This window comes from Osmia bicornis, chromosome 5 (genome assembly GCF_907164935.1).
Source record: "Osmia bicornis bicornis chromosome 5, iOsmBic2.1, whole genome shotgun sequence".
Lineage (NCBI taxonomy): Eukaryota > Metazoa > Arthropoda > Insecta > Hymenoptera > Megachilidae > Osmia > Osmia bicornis.
In genome coordinates this window covers 570,819-590,148 of record NC_060220.1, presented here as the reverse complement: position 1 = coordinate 590,148, position 19,330 = coordinate 570,819, and the positions used below count along the sequence as shown (strand labels likewise).

Sequence of the window (19,330 nt, the reverse complement as noted above, 5' to 3'; positions counted from 1 at the left end):
TTCCCACATCATTCCACATCTAATCCTTTTATCATAAAAAAGAAGAGTCTGATTTTCAAATTTTCAAATTCTTAAAAAAAGATTGTCAAGGGGTGGCGTAGGAAAGAAAGATACTTTTTTGGTATCATGTACCCGCTGGACAGTCCAAACAGATGGTTCACGTCCGAAAGCTCGTAACGATACTCTGTCTTGTAAACATAGAGAAGACAGCAAAAGTATTGTCTGTTTCTACATCACACTGTAGCCAGCATCTTACCAGAAAACCGACCTTAAAGATTTCCATCAATGAAAAGGGCGAGTGGTGGTAGAAAGAGTTAAGATTTATAACTTCCGGTTTGTTGAGGAAGATTCTTAGAAGATGGCGTTCGATTCGCAAGGATCACCATTATCACAAATCATTGAATGAAAATCAATAAAAAAAAAAAAATTAAACCAATTGCCTTACAACCTATCAATTTAAAATAATTCTGTTATCTAATTAGAAATATTCACATTAGACACATAGAGTTACAATATAATAAATATTGTGAAAATAATAGATAAAATTTATTAAAAATACAAGTACTATCTTAGCCTCAAAATACCAAAGATACTTGTTGATGCTTTGAGGTAAATTTTTTCCTAGCATTCAGGAATCTAAGGATCAAAAAATCGCGTACAGTTACCATCGACTCGTAAGCCAGGCCACAGTGTGTTCACGGTGCCTGGGTTTCTATTCCGGTAGGCCGAGTCTTTTGACAAACGGTCGTTAACATTTAACGATGCCGTTAAATGTCGGTCCGGCAAGATGGCTGCAGCTGTAACACGCTCTTCGTTCTAGACTTGAACGAGCGCTACGAGGGCAAATCAAGCGAGTGTGAAAATGCCGTAGATTTCGCGATTATTTGCTGTTCCTTTTTGTATTCATCGCGTCAAGCTGTTACTTGGAAGTTATGAGGGAATATTAGTCGGAGGAACGATGTGAAATAAAGCGTCCCGAGCCAGAACCGATTGTAATCGTCTAAACATTGTGGTGGTGGCGCGAATAATAAATCGTTTGAATCTTACCCGTCACACGTTGAATTATATTTCATGAAGAGGTACGAGCTTTTCTAGAGGATGTTACATCACAATGTACCACCATTATGTTGTGATTAGTAAAATAGATGTAGTACATACTTCGAAACCTAAGAAAAAAAACAAACATTTATTTTACGGAAAATAAGTAAATAACTTTGCTTTGAAATATATTTCAAGAATTGCTCCCCTAAATTTTCATTCAAAATCATTAATCATTTTCACCACACGACAACAAGGTTGCTTAGACGGTGTGCAATCAAGACTCGTTTCTTTTTTCTCATGGGTAAAGAAAAGAGAGGCGAGGAAAGAAAAAAAAGGGTCGAAAGACCGTAGAGACGGAATCTCGGAGAGGTCGTGTCAGTGCAACCCCCTACGGTAGTCGAGATCTAAACACTAAAACACTGGATTAAGTGGGGTACATACGTTGCGTAAACAACCAAGCACCACGGGGGTGCGTCCCGGTTAGTGAAAAATTTCTACGCAGCAGGAAGGCGTTCATTCGTAGACAAGCGCTATTACAACGTGCCTTCAACGAGCTTTCACGTGAAAATAATCATCCTTTGATGCAACGAAACGTTATCGCGATTATTTTAAAAATTACTAAACTGAGTCTTCTTTCACAAGAGATTCTGTTATGTCCGATGGACTGTTGCATCGAAGCTAATTCTGATTCGACGAACTAGACTGTTTCGCATTTTTAAAATTGGAAAAAATTTGTGGGTATTTATCAAAGTCTCTGCTACATTGTAGAGTTGTCGAATATTGAAAACTTTTTTTAATAAAAATAAAAATTCAAAGGAAGGAGAAATAATTTTCATTTATACCTACACAGTCTCTCATCTGCTGTCCTTAATGACCCAGAATACCTGCAAAGGGGTAAAAAATCGTGAAATTCGAGATTTTGTGGAGTATCAGAGGGAATCAAGGGGAGATTCTTGATAGAAACTTACACGTATAGGAGAGGGACTTGCGCGCTTTCCAAAATAGCAGCATCAGCGGATAAACATGTCTTATTTTGAGAGCTGGTATTCCCTCTCCGTTCCTCTTTAGAACTGTTCCACCGACGAGGCCTGATCTTACGCAAAAGAAACACTATCCAGACACTGTACGCCAAGGATGGACTGCAGAAATCCAGGGGAAATTAGACGGTGCTCGAGGAAACCACGACGAACGGCGCGTCGGTTTCACAGAAATTTACGAGCTTCTGGAGAGATCGATCCTGGATGATTACCACCAACGTAGACCTCTCACCCTTCGCTTGTCGCTCTTCGGGGCGATTCGATTTTTCTAAAGTGGTGAAAACAGCCCGCCCCGATGTCTACGTCTCAAGGATGCCCGTGAGAAACGACCTGAAATTAAGATACAGTCAAGAGAGGTATGGCAACCACGTGCTGATCCATTTTACCCATTCCACTGGTCGTCGCGTTCTTCTGACGCGAGACGAGGGACAACAAAAGCAAGGAAGGGGAGAGAATTGTTTGTCTTAAATACAGTTTAAAAGGCAATGAAAACAGGGAGCCGTTACCAGAGAAAAGATATCAGTTTCCTTAAAGGATGCCGCGGCGCATGCACCTCCGGGAGTAGCTCAGGTAGTATCCGACAGGTACTCGACCGCTGATGGAAGCTCTGTAATATAAATCTACTATTAATTTTCTTTGAAATACGAAAAGAAATATAAATTTATGAGTTACGTTCGCATAAGTATCTTTGGTTTTCAAAGACATTTACTCAGCACGATCGCAACGGTAGACGTGTATGTACAGGTACACGGACAAATCTGGCGGTGAACATGGGGTTAAAGATGCGACAGGAACATAGGGCTCGTAACGTGCACCCACGATCAGCGGTATAAAATTACGGTATCGTGTAAACAGAGAATATCGTCGGCGCGTCTGATGGCCGCTTGGGTGGCCGTCAGAGCCTCACGTGTTCTCCACAAGCAGTGAGACTCTAACTTCGGCCTCGTCGAGCAACCGAGATCGCGTAAATCGTTGAACAATCGTCGAAACGGAAGTCCGTCAACTACTTGACGAATGTCACGACCCTACATACTCTTGAACTTCTTTAAAATTTAGTTTTGAAGTTTTCAATTTTCAGCTTCATACTTTGAACTTTGATACAATTTTACAAAGCAAAATTCAGGGAGCCGTTGTCAGAAGCTCGAATTCCAAAACGAAAGTTCCACGAACAAAGGAAGTTGCGCAACCCTTCTTCTCACCCCGAGTTAACTAGTAAACCCATAATACGGTTGGTTAAAAAGCTATAAAAGCAAGGGACAACTTCGATGCTCTCGCTACTCTTGAAAAGCGAATCACTCAGAATTAAAATGGCTACGCCGCCGGATGTAAACAGTCGGAAGGTTCGTTTCGTGCACGCGAGACAGGCGGCCGCAATGTCTGGTTCCGGTCTGCGGTTTTCCTACGGGAACACGTGCGACCGAAACCGGGTTTTTCTTCGGGTGGTCTTCGCCCTGTGCTCCGCGTTTTATCTTTAAAAAACAAGCCTGCACTGTCTCGCGATTTCGAGCGATATTGGAATACCTTTGGAGAAAGAAGAATGCGAAACCTTTGAAAAATATCAGACGTATGTTTGGGAAAACTTATTTTTTTTTTGGATAAAGATTGTGTCTTAGTTATTATTGCACGAAAGATAAAGTTAATTAGCAAATGACAACGATGAAAATTAACTTTATCTTCAAGTCATTACCGAAATTTTATACCTAAACGGATAGCTTCAATATGTTGTCGTCTCAAAGCAGAAACGGAGCTGGATGTTTTTTCTTCAATATAATTTTTCCTCCTAGACATCTAGGACTCAATTACATAGTTTTTCCAAGGGCCACTTGAAGCTGTCGCAGAAAACGTCGCGAGGAAATCTTGGAAGCAGTAAAAATGGTAAACACTGTTGGGCGCCACTATCTCCGGAGGGTTGGCCTCTGAGAGAAAAGACGACCACTTCACTTTCAACCCTTAAGGCACGAGGTCCATTGCCAAGAGTCTCGTACGCTTCGAAGAGTGTGGTCTCTTATTTCTTTAAAAATTAAGAATATCCTGAAATCGAGATTTTGTTACTCTAAATTAATTTAGGGTACAAATGAATGAATTTAGGTGGAAGAAACATTACCGATTCAATGATTTCAGGATAATTTTGGATATATAATTAATTTGAAATACATACGAAAAGGTTTTAGCGATATCGTGAAGAGTTTAATTAGAGCGAAGGAACAGCCGTTGCAGGGATTCAGCTCGAAGGCAAAGACAAGATGGCCGTGACGCTCCTCTTTCGTCGGATCGTTCGCTGTAAGGCAAACAAACTTCTTGAGAATTCGTGGTCTAAAGAGCGTAGGGCAGATGATATCGTCGGACGGACGTTGGATGACATTAAATAATTGCTCCTTCGATGCTACGTTACTGAATTTCTGCTTTTCCTGGAACCTAAATTATCAGGAATTATTCTACAATATGCGTTAAATAAAAAAAAAAAATAAAAAACTCCTGGCAAACCTAACAAAATTAGCCATTTTGAAATTACAAGGTTTGCTTCCTTTTATCTATCGCCAAAAGCAAAGTTTATATTAAGCACAAGTGCAAATGAATTTTAGTTATAATCTGCTGAAAGCCGTTTCTAATAACATTTCATTTAAAACTTCTCACTCAAAAAGTTAGACGTAAACAATTTTGATAAGTATCTATATAATAATCCATTAACAATGAAATGAATTCGTTTATTTCATGCGAACATTTTTGACTACGTGTTCGATGCAGCGAAATCTCGACCGGAAACTCAAGTAGAGGGCCGTAATTCATGATAAGCCTTGATCTCTTCCTTTCTTTCAGGACCAGTTACTCGACACCTCGTCACGTGCTTTGACGAATAAACATTTCTCTTCGATCGGCTCCGATCAACGAGTTAATTGACAGCCGGATCGTTGTAATCTAGCCAAGGTGGTGACGAAATACTGTACGATAAGAAATGAAAGTTCATAGAACCGAAAGAATAATATAGGGCACTGTTGCCGTTCTTTAAATTAGGGGAGCCGGAACAGAGCTCCAAACTTTAAAATTAAACATACCTGCTGCTATAATCAGATATTTGAAAATTTATACAATTCCTCGTTACATCATTAAGGTTTTAAATATTACAAAGAGGGATAATGGTGGAGAACCGACATTTTGTGTTACACGAATCGATGATTCGTAATGACGAGTCGGTTCAGTCGGAAACTGACATCACTGGCTAAATTTCTAGATAATCGACACTGATTTCAGGATAAACCGATGATGCAGCGATTCGAAGAGAAGATCGAAGCAGAAGATGGAGGGCGTTTCTATGCGCGGGCGGAGCATGAGTCTGCGGCTTCGTTGGCCAACAGGTGGACCAATCGTTTCATGGAGATTTTTCCAACCGTCTGGAAGCGCTGTGTTCTGAAATTGTTAAATTCGTTACTTGTTAGCGATCATTTTTAGAGGCAACATTAAGAACAAAGTACTAAAGTGAATAGAACTTACTTTTGAATTGTTGATTTAATTTACCACAATTTTTTAAACAAATTTCTATTGTTTAAAAATAATTTATCCAAAGAATAAAATTAGAATTAAATAGAGTGTAAAGTAGAATACTTAACATTAAAAATTTGATCAATAGTGTACCTAATTCAATTAATTATAATAGTCATCTAATAAATAAAAACCCTCCTCGATCTCCTTCTAATAATATCGAAGCCTAATAATATCACAAAACAATCCAATAACCATCCGCAAGATTTTTCTGCAATAAGGAAATCTAAGAGGCTTATGTAATCATTATCAATTACAAAGTGATCAGCGTGTCTGATAATCATTCTCAATACCTAAAGCTTAATGTCATCAGGCGTGACACTGTAAAATTGTAGACATCTGCTATTGGTCACGACCACGAGCTTCAATGCTGAACTCTAAGCAGCAACCAATAGAGAGCCAAGATACATCACCCTCGCTGGTTACGCCCACCAGGGACGAGGCTGGGGTCGTGACGGCGTGTCTCGCGTCATCGCGTCGTAGCAAGCTTCCACCAGGTCCGAAGTTGATCTCCGGGTCCAGTCATCCGAAAACACTTAGCGGCGCATCAGCGAAACGTCTGCCAAGTGGCAAGTCTAAATAATTGACCCCACCGTGCGGCACCGTGCAAACAATTTACATCGACCACACGTAAATAACGACTTCTCCTCTTCCTTCTTATTGTGATTACCGAGTTAAACGCGTGGCTGCCACGCGAATCGCTCTACGTCGTGGCAAACATAAATAATAAATATACCGTGAACTGGTGGATTGTTAAGAGGTGTCCAGTGGATGCTAGCAACGAGATCCTGAGGACAAATTCGTTTGATTTGAAATAAGGATATCGTAGATACTGTTACTCTAAATCTAACGGTGCGGTGATAATTAGTGACAGACATTTTGTGAGAAAAGTTACATTAGCCTCGTGTTCGAAGTCGGTGAAGTGAACGTTTTTAGAATGTTTACCACCGTGTGACCACTGACCAGGGACTTGATGGATCAGACAGTGATAGTGCCGTCGACACCTCGCGGAACCAGCGTCGCCATGAAAAACGAATCGGAGACGAGTCTGCATCTCCAGGATCAATCCACCGTCGCCCATGCCAATTCCAACTCGGTGGTTCCACGAACGAGCTTGTCGATGACCAGCAACTCGAACCAAGACCAGAGTTTGGACCCACTGATGTGCAATCCATCCAGTACGGAATTACCAAGGAAGCCAGGTGCGCGTCGCCAGGAGAAACCACCCTACTCGTACATAGCGTTGATCGTAATGGCGATTCAGTCTAGTCCTGGAAAGAGATTAACCCTCTCGGAAATATACTCGTTCCTGCAACAACACTTCCCATTCTTCCGTGGCGCTTATCAAGGCTGGAAGAATTCGGTGCGACATAATTTAAGCTTGAACGAGTGTTTCATTAAACTGCCTAAAGGTTTGGGCAGACCAGGCAAGGGTCACTATTGGACGATCGATCCTTCGACGGAGTACATGTTCGAAGAGGGAAGTTTCCGTCGACGACCACGAGGCTTCCGTCGCAAATGTCAAGCTCTGAAGCCACAGTATCCTCAATACTTCGCCGGAAGTGGTCCGGTGGGTGTCCAGCCGTCCGGTTACGAGAATCTCACACCTGGAAGCATGGAGTACGCGAACGGTTACCAGAATCAGTATCAGAATTACCAGGAGTACGCGATGTACGCGCCTGGAGCACCGGTGTCAGCCGATTGGGCCTACCCCGAGGCAACGTACAAGACCCCACCCATAGCGGAGGTCACTTACAAGACGACGGAAGTCACTTACAAAACCGGGGAACCGTCGGTGTACAGAAACGGTGAGATCGTGGCGTTCAAGAGCGAGCCAGGATACGGGTCCAGGAGTCAGGAGCAACTTGCCTACAAGGCGGCTACGGAAGGATTCTCTGTAAAGGATCATCAACATCACGCGGACTCTGTTTACAAAGAGAACGATACTATGATGACTTACAAGTGCCCGTCTAATCCGGTACCGACTACTCAAGCAACCGGACAGGATTATTACGTCGGCTACGGGCTTCCTGGAGTGAACAATAACGGGAGCAATGTAAACGTCGCCATGCAAGGAATTCCGGAGCAGACTGGGAACAGTAGTCCTGTTGGAAACGTCAGCTCACCGCACAGCGGTTGTCAGACACCTGTAACGGATAATGGTGAGTGGATAATTTAATTTACTCTGAATACTGCAATTAACTTATATCGTAATAATAATTGGAAACAAAGATAATCGCGACGACCACACGGAAAACACTTTTTGCGGCCCTCTTGGGGTCGAGATTCAGAATATAAGGTACAGACGAATGCCGTAGACGATTCACCTTTTCAAAGAAAAAAAAACCAGACATCACGAGGTTAACACGAGATCCCGGAGTCGAAGACAACAATGACAATTCATAACAGTCAGAGGTGGCCATGTGGAAAATCGCAGACAGTTTACGACCGTATGGGCGCCGCGCCGGGCACCGTAAAACTGTAGGCTATTCGTTCAAAAAATGTCTCACACAATTACAAGGCACATTGAAATGTACGGGGTTTTAAAGTTTTTCGATTCTTTTCGTATCTTCAACGTTAATGAACCTTACAGCGAAATTTAGATTCTACCGAAGAGGTGCACAGGAAGCGATAACTTCCTGGAGGAGTAAATTTAAAAGTCAGTTTTCGTTGAATAGTACCGTCGAAAGTACACTTCTCGCGGAGCGGACAGACACGAAATCACCGGAGTTGACAGCGCCTATTAGTCCCGGTGACATTCCCTGTCACGCCCATGCGAGAAGACATAATTCGTAACTGGTAACATAACATATGTAACAGGGCGTGACACGAAATTTTGACGTTCGGATTAATTTACCGTGGAGACCAGTGGTTAACAAGTAGGCGACAATTAAACGCTCGTTAAACGTCCCTTTCTATTGGCAGTAAAATCTTCGTGTTACACAGTACCAAATATCATGGCGAAGCAATCTTAAAATATCACTACATATCTCTTTTACAAGTTGCTGTAAAATTGTATTATAAAAATCAAATGTTCGTTACCTCAATTCGTGTGCAAAATAGCGAATTCATAAAAGAATCTGTGGTATTTCATTTACGTTCATTTAGTTTATGAATGAATCGAATGAAACGCAACAGCGTACTATATGCTCGATCGTGTGATAAACAAATGATCGAGAAGAACGAAAATACACGGTTTTTTGTATCGGTTACCGGTAGTCGCGTGCTGGTAAAGTGAGGTCTCAAATCGCTTATCGCGTAAACATTTACAAGTGGGGTAAACAAGATGTTCTTTAATCTAAGTACATCGAACGTAGCCACCTCAAACATTAGCCCGTTCGTTTATTAAACCTCTCCGCAAGACCGACTTCGCTTTCATAGTTCACTGATCTCCAAGATATTGTATAGATATTAACGAACGCTGATTCCTTGATAACGAACCGATAATTTTATCAAATGATATGCAAATCAGTTTTTAAAATATATCAAATCGAAAATCGAATTTCTTGAAAACAAAACTACGGAGTATATTTATTTCGTTCTTCACCGCGTGTAACAAGAAACCAGTTTATTTTCCTCAAAAAAAAATCTGACCTTCCCATTTTATATCAATATTGTTAGGAAAGCCTGTATATCCATCGTGTTCCGATCAACAGATCGTTCCCATTCCTGCACTCCCGTTATAAGTACAATCTATTCCTTCTTTCCACCTCGATACATCGTGGAATCGACAAGGGATAAACGTGCCACCCACGCAACCCTTTCTCCTCCCTTCCATCTCCTGGCGTTCAGTCAGTAAAGTGTAAACGAGATCAATCTGCAGACGTCTCGGTTGGCCCCAGTTTTCCTCTTTCTCCTTTTTCTTCTACCCCGTCGCTGTTGGAATGTATTTCTGGAGCGATCTCTCTACTACGGCATCGTTGTTGGTACGCCGGCTCCGATATTCGCCGAGGAAGCCGCTTCTGTGCTCTTTTACTGCCATCGTATTTCGACGTTACGCTCCGACTGAAAGAAGAGGAAAGGAGAGTAAGAAATTTGCGCGCGAGAACAGATTGCTCGAGCAAGCAGGAAACTTCGGATTTCGTTCGAACGGGTAGAGAGGAGAGACGGGAAGAGATTTTGACTGACGGCACTGCCATTGAGACCACACACGACGCCGTTTTAAAACCCTCGTTACACTTGCCTTCGATCTGGAATTAAACCGGACTCCAATTGCCATTGAGACGCCCGTTGCTTTTTAAATCGTGTTACGTGGTTGATTCGTGGATGATCTTGTACCGAGCAAAATAGGCTTTCTATGGAAAATGGAAAATGGAAAATTTGAACAGAAGGCAAGACGTTATAAAGAGAAAATGAAGAAGAAAAAGAAGGGAATAGAAAGACAAAGACGACAGTCGAGACACGAGTGAAGTGTGCACTTGAGGAAGAACTACTCGAGAGCTGCCGGAGCTTCAGATTTATCGTACCTATACAAGGACTGATTTCGTATCGTGAGATCTTTGGCTTTTCCCTTCTTTCTCTCTTGGTCGCATCATGTGTGGTCTCGACCATTGAAATTTTTTCAAAAATTCACTCGTTAAGTACATGCTGCTTTACCAAACTACTTACTACCGTAATTCTTTTTTGTCTGTTTCTCGTATACGAACGTCCGAGGGACAAAAAGATTTGGCGCTTCTTCTTGTGTTCCAGGGATAAAGATGCAGTGTCCGAATTCGAATTCGAACAGTTCCGGGGGTGGACTGATCGACCGTAAACCGTCCTACTTTGGTCATCCGGCTGGATCGGTTACCTTGAGCTCGTTAAGCTCTCTAAGCTCTCTCAACTTGAGCAACATCGGTGGATTGAGTATATCAAACATACCCGGTACAGTTTCTTCGAACATTCATCACACGACGACCACACCACCGACGACGATGTATTACGATCAGATCAAGTACAGTATGTGAAACGACCTGAAACAGAGTGTAACGTGTTACAATTTCTAAACGTATAGTGTCGATGAAACTTTGAAACAAGTGCGATGAGCAAACGTTAAATAGACTCTGCTGTCCGAGAGAACAAGTATGTACAAGTTGTAAAGAAAAAAGAAAAGAAAGAAAATGGCATTGCGTGCTCAAGAATCATCGAAAGCGTTGTACACCTCGCAAGCCTGGCTAAAGGAAATCCTTTCTTTTCAACCAGCCGCTTCGATGATCGCGCACATTGAGCTCCTATTTATATTTATATAGCTACGAACAAATATTGTTAATTTAAGGTCTTCATTGCGAATCGAATTAGAGAGTCTACGATTGTCGTATGCATGTATCAAGCCGAATGGAGTAAATATTAACGAGGTGACGTTAGTTTTGCGGTTACGATAAAGAATTGTTTTTTGTTGATAATGGCAAGCTCTTTCCTAGTCCCCTGCTTCTCGTCCACGAGCGAATTCTGAGAACTCCTCTGGTTTGTCAGACAGTTTGAAGCGTCATCCCGCGCATAATGATTATGCTTTTCGCTAGCTCGTATTATTCGCTTCTGTCACTTAAGATCTTCTTCTCCGTAGCTTCAATCATTCCTTACCTACAATAAAATTCTTTCGACTCTTTACAATTTCATTGATTTTTTAATTTAATGATACAGGGTTACAGAAACCTACTGACACATTTTCGGTCATTTCATTCTTTTTTTTCTTCCTGAACAGGGAAAACAAGATTTCTTTTTCCAGAGAAGTTAAAGAGGAACCAGCCAGTGCCTCGAGATCTTTCACAGGAGGCTATAAAGAAGATAGTAACTTGCTGCCATAGTAATGCCCAACGAATTTCTATTGGAACAGCTTGTTGCCTGTCCCGGCCATAAAAATGACGAACACGTCTCGGAGCCTTCCTTTTGGGTAGCCAAGATACACTTATTTGAGTAATATGGAGTTTCCCTGGACGTTCCTTCTGTCACGTGTTCAAATAGTGCCGGCTCTTTTGGAGATGTTCCCATAAAATCACGTGCTTGCACCACTTCGCGGAATCGTGATCCGACTATCCAGCCTATCATGTCCGAAAATAGTTTGGTGACAATATCATTATCGTGGTCAAGGAAAAGGAATAAAGAACGCGTTTGCGAAATTCAGCAATGAATCAGGCTGCTGAATTCGGGTTGCATTGTACTGCTTTCCTAAACTCTCCTTAGCTCTTTCTCATTTTCTCTGGCGAATCTTTGTTTATATAAAAATGTATAGTCAACACGATTACAATGTACTCATTGTATCTACGGTCACTATAAAATATATCCTGTTAATATACTTGACTATGATTACAGCTACAAGTTTTGCAGCATCGTCATTTTGAGAGATAAATGACCCTTTGTTTCATCGATTTAACCATCTATCGGTTATTCCCTTGAATCGTCTTAGAGAATTAAGAGGCAGAGGAGATTGCTTATGTAATAAATTAGAGAACTCTCGCTATGCAAGATGGTAGATCGCACGTGGTGTCGGCTTACACGAAACAGATTCATAACCGACATTAATTTCTCATTAAGATTTTTCTTGCAATAAGATTCATCCTTGCCTGTGAATCTGAATCTGTTCGTCGAGAGAAACGCGATTGAATTTTCTCCGTCGTGTGTTTCTACTTTAATTCTTATAGTAAAGTGTAAAAACTTTGAAAATATTTGTTCACTTCTGTAGTACTATCGCGTGAACCGGATACTAAATTGGTACGAAAAAAAAAAGCTATTCCTCTTTCTCGTCGTCTGGAATGCAAGTATGTAAATCGGACGACGAACATGCACGAGGTGCAAGAGGAGTCGCTCAACGAGGCCGCTGACAGGTCATCTTGCTGTCTTCTAGCTGTGCTTTTTCAAGTTCATATTTCTGCGATACTTTTCCACCGAACGTGATATATGTTGCTTCAACAAGCGAAGCATCTTCTATTTTTTAATATGTTATGTAGTATATATTCTTGATATTTACCTGAAATAAAGAAAAATTTGTTAAACGTTAAACTGCAGCTGTGTTGCTTATTGTCGTTGAAAAACAATATATATCTAATGATTGTTTATAGCTTATTACCGTGAAATTTTAAAATAGTAATCCTAGGAATTCAAAAGACTGCATTATCTCAGAGCGCGCCCGTATTGGAGCATTTACAAAAACGGAGGAAGCAACAGAGAGGGTACGGTACGAAAGAAGGGTGAACAAGGAGTAAAAAGAGAGGTAGGCACAGGAGGAAGGGGTTCGCTCTAAAATAATAAACTGTACGATGCGATGTGAGGCTAGACGAAATCAGGACAAACGGTTCGCAACTCATACTATACAGACAAGAAAAGAAAAAAAAATTCATTATTACCGATATTAACAGATATATGTTAAATATTCTTTCAACATTGATGATCTCTTCATCGCCAAATGGAGTTTCCAATCTACAACAGAATAATTAAACATTCGTGTTAATAATATACATTCATATGAAATTTCAAAATTACTTACTCGTACATCTATTACTTGAATTAGTAAACTACCGCCCTTTTGTAACTGAACTTTTTAAAATGGCGTTACCATCACCATCTAGTGGCGAAGGACAGTCGAACGCAAAAGAAAATTGCCTGTTTTCTTAAAATAAATGTTTTGCGCTTCGTTGACGCCAGCAGAGCTTCCTGCAATAAAAATATAATTCGAATAAAGGCATTACAGTTTTGTGAGAATATTAAAATAGGTAATTCAACAAATTACATTACATGGGCACCATCGAAACTGATGAAATTGAATTTTGCTTACTTCTCTTGCAATGATTGAGTTTTTCGACTTACTATAACTCGTGAGATGATCTGCATGAAAAATATGCTTCAAATAGAAACGATACCTTATATTTAGTAGTTATAAAATAGTAAAAATAAAAAGAAATACCTTTGATACGTTATCAGGAAGCGCGCACTGAAAATCGCACTACTAACATCATCTAGCGGTGAAACAAGAACTATGGATATCGTCACTGATACCATTTTGTAGCGCGCAGTTACATAAAGTAAAAATCCTATAAAAATAATGCTTGCACAATGTTTTCAGCTTATTAAATTAATTACTTTAGAATAATACAATATTCTTTCTGATTGCTATAGGATTTCACTAATTATAAACTTGAAGAGGATGTAAACCTTTAACTGTACAGTAGGGCGCAAAATTTTCTGATCTTTATGACGATTTGATGTTTAAGTGGAAAGAAATCCTTCAGGCTGGTGAAACATTTATCTTTGAAGGATAGTGGACTTGACTTACTTTACAACGTGTTCTTTTTTACAATATCCAATCTAATTTATGATAATTTTAGTTGGTTTGAAGAAATTTTCTTTGCAGTTGATACACGCAATATTACACATGCGCTTTGAGCAACTATAGGACGTCACCAACAGGTCAGAAAAGCGGTAGTAGACAGCCGGCTATTTTGCTCTAAAGTACTGCGAAATTCATATTTTATTATCAATATTACAGCAATAATGGAGGAAATATTATTGAAGTTACTCGTAGCCGATAACGCAACAATACAACAGGTATAGCTAGAGGAATGACACTCAATAATAGAAAGAAATTTTGTGACATTCAAAACACGTGTCTGCTCCTGTTGATAACCACTTCAAATTAAATCAATTATTTTATTTAATCAACGTTATTAACTTTACCAGAAAATGCTTTTTCCTTCATGTACCTTGTATACTTGAAACGAATAAAATATTCTATTTCCTGTCTTCCTTTCTTTACTGTTCATACCTTTGATGTTTTAATATGCATGCCATGTAATCCTTTCTAATATTAAAAAAGGCTGAACATACAAGTGTGTCTTCAAGGTCCTGTTCACAAAGATTTTTATATTTTACTTTTAACATATAGTATTGATAAAATGTTTATAGGGAACAACAGAGCTTAGAGAAGCTTTTAAAAAACCTGAGAGTACACCAGCATTATGTCAACTTATTGTCACTTCAACAAATTCTCAGGTATTTCACTTTTACCACACAAACATGTTGCTTTCATTATCAATTTTTATAATAAAAGATTATGTATGTTTAGATACGACAGTACGCTGCTGTATTACTCAGAAAACGCTATGGAAAAGGAAAACACTGGTTAAAATTACCGCAACATATACGTACTGAATTTAAATCAGTAATTTTACAAGTAAGAAAATATAATTTTAGGGATTATATTTTGTTAATAATATATTCAGCTTCTGTTGTCTTTTAGGCATTAGTAAATGAGCAAGAAAAATTTGTAAAGAATGCAATTGCACAATTAATTGGTGTAATTGTAAAACATGAATTGCCTACTAATGGATGGCCAGAGGTGTTACAATTTGTGCAACAGCTAGTTACTAGTGAAAATTTAAATGATAAAGAGGTATATAAACTCTAACATATTTTGTAAAATTTCCAAGAAGTTTCATATAAAATATCATGTTGTTACAGTTGGGAACCTATACTTTGTCAATTATGACAGAAATTGCACCTGATGCGTATCTTACTCATGTTGGTTCTCTTGCAGTTCTTTTGGCACAAACATTAAATAGTTTACAAGATTTGGGAAATCCTGTAGCGTATTATGTTTTAAAAATAATGCAGAACCTTGTTCCTTTGGTTGAAGGTGATCAAATGGTAGGTCATAGATAATTGTTAATAAAGTAACAAAAGATATTAACTATATTTAATAATGCATTATTTTTATAGATGGTAAATGCTTATCATCAAATGATGCCTCGAGTAATGACTACAATTCAATCGCTTACCGCTACTAACGAAGATAAAGCTATCGAATGTTTTGAGCTATTAGATGAACTGTGTGAGAATGCAGTGTCTGTAATAGCACCTCATGTCAAACCTCTTGTCAGTATGTGCCTTGCTATTGCTAGTAATAAATCATTAGATGATGCTCTTAGAGTTAAAGCAGTTAGCTTTATCGGTTGGTTGGCTAGGACAAAAAAGAAAGCCATAATCAAACACAAACTTGTTGAACCCATTATAGGTAAGGTATAATAATATTATAAATAGCCTTACTTACAAAAATTAATTCTTTAATATGACCTTATAGATCTCTTGTTCAATCTTATGTCTACGCGACCCGAGGATGATAATTATGAAATTTATTTTAGTGGTGATAACGAAGATAATACACCTGTAACTTGTGCTACCCAAACTTTAGATCTACTTGCACTTAATTTACCGCCAGAGAAATTAATTCCTCAATTGGTATGATTTGAAATATTTTCAGTAATCTTTCATAGCGTACGAAATTAATTTACATGAAATTGCTCTTACAGTTGCATTACATTGAACCTAGTCTTCAAGGTACAGATGTATATGCAAAGAAAGCATCATATTTAGCGATGGCAGTGTTAGCAGAGGGTTGTTCAGAATATATCCGTACTAAATATCTTGAATCTTTCTTGCGTTGCACCTGTCAGGGAATTACCGATTCCATTCCCGTGGTACGCAATGCTGCACTGTTTGCTCTTGGACAGTTTTCTGAACATTTACAACCTGACATTTCCCAATATTCATCTGAATTATTACCGGTGTTATTCGAATATCTTGGTCAAATATGTGCTCATATTAAGCAAGAAAAGAAAGAGCCGCCTTCGGTTGATCGTATGTTTTATGCGCTGGAAATGTTCTGTGAAAACTTGAATGAAAGTCTTCTGCCATATTTACCAACTTTGATGGAAAGACTTTTTGAAATTCTAAGTGCAGATACTCCTGTTCATGTTAGAGAACTTTCTTTAAGCGCTATAGGTTCGGCTGCCATGGCAAGTAAAGAGAACATGTTGCCATACTTTGAAAGAATTGTTTCCATTCTTGATAGTTATCTTTCGGAAAAACAGTCAGAAGAAACCATGTGTCTTCAAGTACAAGCAGTTGGTTCGTGTGTTTCTTATTTTATCTAGTCAACATAACGTATAGTAATTATGTTAATGGTTGATTACAATTGTAGATACTCTTGGAGTAATTGCAAGAACGATAGGTGATAAAAATTTTGCACCTTTGGCTGGTAGGTCTCTTAATTTTGGAATGAAATTATTGAAAGAAACCGAAGATCCAGATTTGAAAAAGTCTATTTACGGATTGTTTGCTTCGATTAGTACTATAATGAAAAAGGAAATTGCAGCTGCTCTTCCAGAAATCGTTGACTACATGATAACAAGCATACAAAGTTCAGAAGGCATAGTAGTAAGTAACTTGTATAACGATAATGAATACTGGAGTGGGAAACACGTGCACAAATATATTATTTTGTTTTTGGCAGCCTCACTTTAAAGAGGATGAAACCTCTGCTTTTCCCGTTTATGAAGATCTTAGTGAAAATGAAAATGAAAATGACGAAGAAGATATTGAAAATACAGATAACGAAGATGACGACGATGACGACGACGTCGCGGGTTATAGTGTTGAGAATGCATACATTGAAGAAAAAGAAGAAGCAATTTTAGCGTTGAAAGAAATCGCAGAGCATACAGAGGAAGCATTTCTGCCGTATCTTGAAAAATCTTTTGAAGAAACATTCAAATTAATTAATTATCCACAAGAAGATATTCGCAAAGCTGTGATCGATGCTATTCTACAATTTTGCATTAATTTCTCAAAAATTAATACTAACGAAGGAAAAGAGGCTTTATTGAAAGCTCTTTCTGTATTTATTCCAAAACTGTCAGAATTAATAAGATTAGGGGACGAACGAACAGTAGCTATTAGCGGTTTAGATGCTTACACAGAGCTTTTGAAAGAAATAAAATCAGATGTTCTTGTTGGAGAAGGTCATAAAGATGCTATTATGAATTGTGTTACAGACGTAATGTCAGGTAAATATGTAGCCCAGAATTATTTTTCATATTTTAATAATCATTAGCCAGAATGTGATTTACGATAGGTAAGACGGAATGTCAAGATCAGGAGGAAGCAGAAGATGTTGACACTGAAGCTGAGCAAGATGAATTACTAATTGAATGTGCCGGTGATGTGCTATCTAATTTCGGAAAAATAATCCCTCCAGAAGATTTTGCACTTTATTTCCAAACTGTCCTGCCGATGCTTTTAGAAAGATTGGTACGATTCTATTTAATCATAGTTACATTTTTCCTGATATTATATTTACATTTTGAAAACTAGCTAATATTTTCAGAAAAAAAATAAATCTGAAGCCCAAAGATCTTTTGCAGTTGGTACAATTTCAGAATGTTTCTCAGGGCTTAAACATACGGTAGCCGCATTCATTCCTCAGTTGCTTCCTACATTTTTGAGGCTTACAGATGATCCAAGTGCTGAAGTTCGTAATAATGCGATCTATGGAATTGGTGAACTTGCATTACATGGAAAAGATGCAGTTTATTCGTATCCTTCTAATATCTTATTCCAAGCTTTGATAGAAATTTAAACTTTTCTTCCTTAATAATAATTTGATAGACATTACCCTGATATTTTACAAGTTTTATCAGGTGCGATTGCTAAGGAATCTCACGCAGGAGCTCGTGATAATGTAGTCGGTGCAATTGCGCGACTTATCATCGCTAATTATTCTAATTTGCCTCTTGATCAAGTATTCCCAGTTTTTGTTAATCAGTTACCGTTAAAAGAAGATTTTGAAGAGAACAAGGCAGTGTTTAGAAGCATACTAACATTGTATCAAGCCGGTCATTCTATCTTACAACCTCATATGCAAGTATTACTGAAGGTAGCTATTAGCGTGTTACACGAGGAGAGAGCTACCGATGATGGTACGTTACATAATATTTTTTTTTATCATTTAACTATGAAGATATTACCGTGACACGTATTAAACTATACGTTTATATTTTTTTCCACAGAGGCAAAGAATTTTGTTATGGAATTTAGCAAATCCGCTCAGCGAGATTTCCCAAATGAATGGAATGCTGCATACGCCGAGCTCCCGGTAGAAGTTGCAACGAAAATTCAACGTACATTTTGTTAGATTTCGAAACGAATTCGAAAACAACGATTTTTTATTGGTTTGCTTTGCATATAATGTGCAGACTGATGGGTGAAGATATTGTTATCTTAAAAGAAAGTGATCAACGAAACGTGTCTCGTAAAGTTATATGAAAAATATTGAGATTTTCACCACTAGTTACAATAGTTTACAATTTTATACCATATGTCCAATATCGAAGAGTTCTCATAATGATGGAAATCTTGTTGTACGTTTAAGATGTATAATACCAGACATTTGACTAAGTGCAATTAATCAAACAGAACAGTGTATTCCGTTTAAGCCTATTTTTGGTACTCACATTTCACAAAACTACATAATGATTTCATGGTGGGAACATATATTTATGAGGTGCTATGTATACTGATTAGACAATCCATTATATTCTAGTCTGTTGATTCTCTCTCTTTTTTTTTTTTTTTTTTTTTTTTAACAAACTTATAGTATTTTGAAATATTTTAGTTATTTCAGCCAGCACAGTTATGAAGATTAATATTGCAACCAATGATGGAAACCGGAAATTTCAAAATCTAATAGATATACAGTAGGCGTTAAAGAAATCTTATATGGAATAGCAAACATTTTGACAAATAGGTTTTATGTTTATTTGTATCCCATAATGTTATGTGTAGCATGAAGTATCGCATGTATACATTGAAGATAAACGTAATATTTGAAAAATAAAATTGTTGCACTGTACCCTTTTTTACAAATATTGTTTGTGTTTCTTTATCTATGAAAACTCCCCTATTGAAAC

General features: G+C 38.5%; 2 protein-coding genes and 3 long non-coding RNA genes across 9 annotated transcripts; 2 read left to right on the top strand and 3 right to left on the bottom strand.

The window, feature by feature from the left end:
- Positions 1 to 1,040: 1,040 nt before the first annotated feature.
- On the bottom strand, positions 1,041 to 4,544 carry LOC114882678. The gene is made up of 6 exons (XR_003790473.2): positions 4,237 to 4,544; positions 3,779 to 4,109; positions 2,585 to 2,685; positions 2,010 to 2,408; positions 1,888 to 1,925; positions 1,041 to 1,166 (listed from the first exon to the last, which is right to left on the bottom strand). It is a non-coding gene; the product is annotated as an uncharacterized LOC114882678 (long non-coding RNA).
- A 461-nt stretch (positions 4,545 to 5,005) lies between these two features.
- LOC114882665 (forkhead box protein E1-like) lies at positions 5,006 to 10,574 on the top strand. Of its 2 annotated transcripts, none has more exons than XM_029199563.2 (2): positions 5,006 to 7,777; positions 7,848 to 8,002. In XM_029199563.2, exons 1-2 carry the CDS (start codon positions 6,589 to 6,591, stop codon positions 7,931 to 7,933), a joined length of 1,275 nt encoding a protein of 424 aa, XP_029055396.1. In that variant the 5' UTR covers positions 5,006 to 6,588; the 3' UTR covers positions 7,934 to 8,002. The 2 variants fall into 2 exon arrangements, with proteins under 2 accessions (XP_029055396.1, XP_029055395.1); XM_029199562.2 differs by lacking the exon at positions 7,848 to 8,002 and adding an exon at positions 10,305 to 10,574 and having other exon boundaries at positions 5,139 to 7,777.
- On the bottom strand, positions 7,679 to 10,398 carry LOC114882677. The gene is made up of 3 exons (XR_003790472.2): positions 10,224 to 10,398; positions 9,210 to 9,620; positions 7,679 to 7,762 (listed from the first exon to the last, which is right to left on the bottom strand). It is a non-coding gene; the product is annotated as an uncharacterized LOC114882677 (long non-coding RNA).
- On the bottom strand, positions 10,479 to 13,948 carry LOC114882674. 3 transcript variants are annotated; one of them, XR_003790467.2, is made up of 7 exons: positions 13,861 to 13,948; positions 13,492 to 13,618; positions 13,318 to 13,412; positions 13,075 to 13,241; positions 12,935 to 13,007; positions 10,971 to 12,558; positions 10,479 to 10,567 (listed from the first exon to the last, which is right to left on the bottom strand). It is a non-coding gene; the product is annotated as an uncharacterized LOC114882674 (long non-coding RNA). The 3 variants fall into 3 exon arrangements; XR_003790465.2 differs by lacking the exon at positions 10,479 to 10,567 and having other exon boundaries at positions 11,083 to 11,174; positions 11,255 to 12,558; XR_003790466.2 differs by lacking the exon at positions 10,479 to 10,567 and having other exon boundaries at positions 11,085 to 11,174; positions 11,251 to 12,558.
- LOC114882661 (importin-4-like) lies at positions 13,647 to 19,259 on the top strand. 2 transcript variants are annotated; one of them, XM_029199558.2, is made up of 15 exons: positions 13,647 to 13,994; positions 14,074 to 14,132; positions 14,490 to 14,576; positions 14,650 to 14,757; positions 14,824 to 14,976; positions 15,045 to 15,230; positions 15,303 to 15,597; positions 15,664 to 15,821; positions 15,893 to 16,490; positions 16,564 to 16,799; positions 16,876 to 17,428; positions 17,497 to 17,672; positions 17,749 to 17,957; positions 18,030 to 18,340; positions 18,431 to 19,259. In XM_029199558.2, the coding sequence occupies exons 2-15, from the start codon at positions 14,079 to 14,081 to the stop codon at positions 18,553 to 18,555; spliced, it is 3,249 nt and encodes a 1,082-aa protein (XP_029055391.1). In that variant the 5' UTR covers positions 13,647 to 13,994; positions 14,074 to 14,078; the 3' UTR covers positions 18,556 to 19,259. The 2 variants fall into 2 exon arrangements, with proteins under 2 accessions (XP_029055391.1, XP_029055390.1); XM_029199557.2 differs by lacking the exon at positions 13,647 to 13,994 and having other exon boundaries at positions 14,001 to 14,132.
- The last annotated feature ends 71 nt before the right edge of the window (positions 19,260 to 19,330 follow it).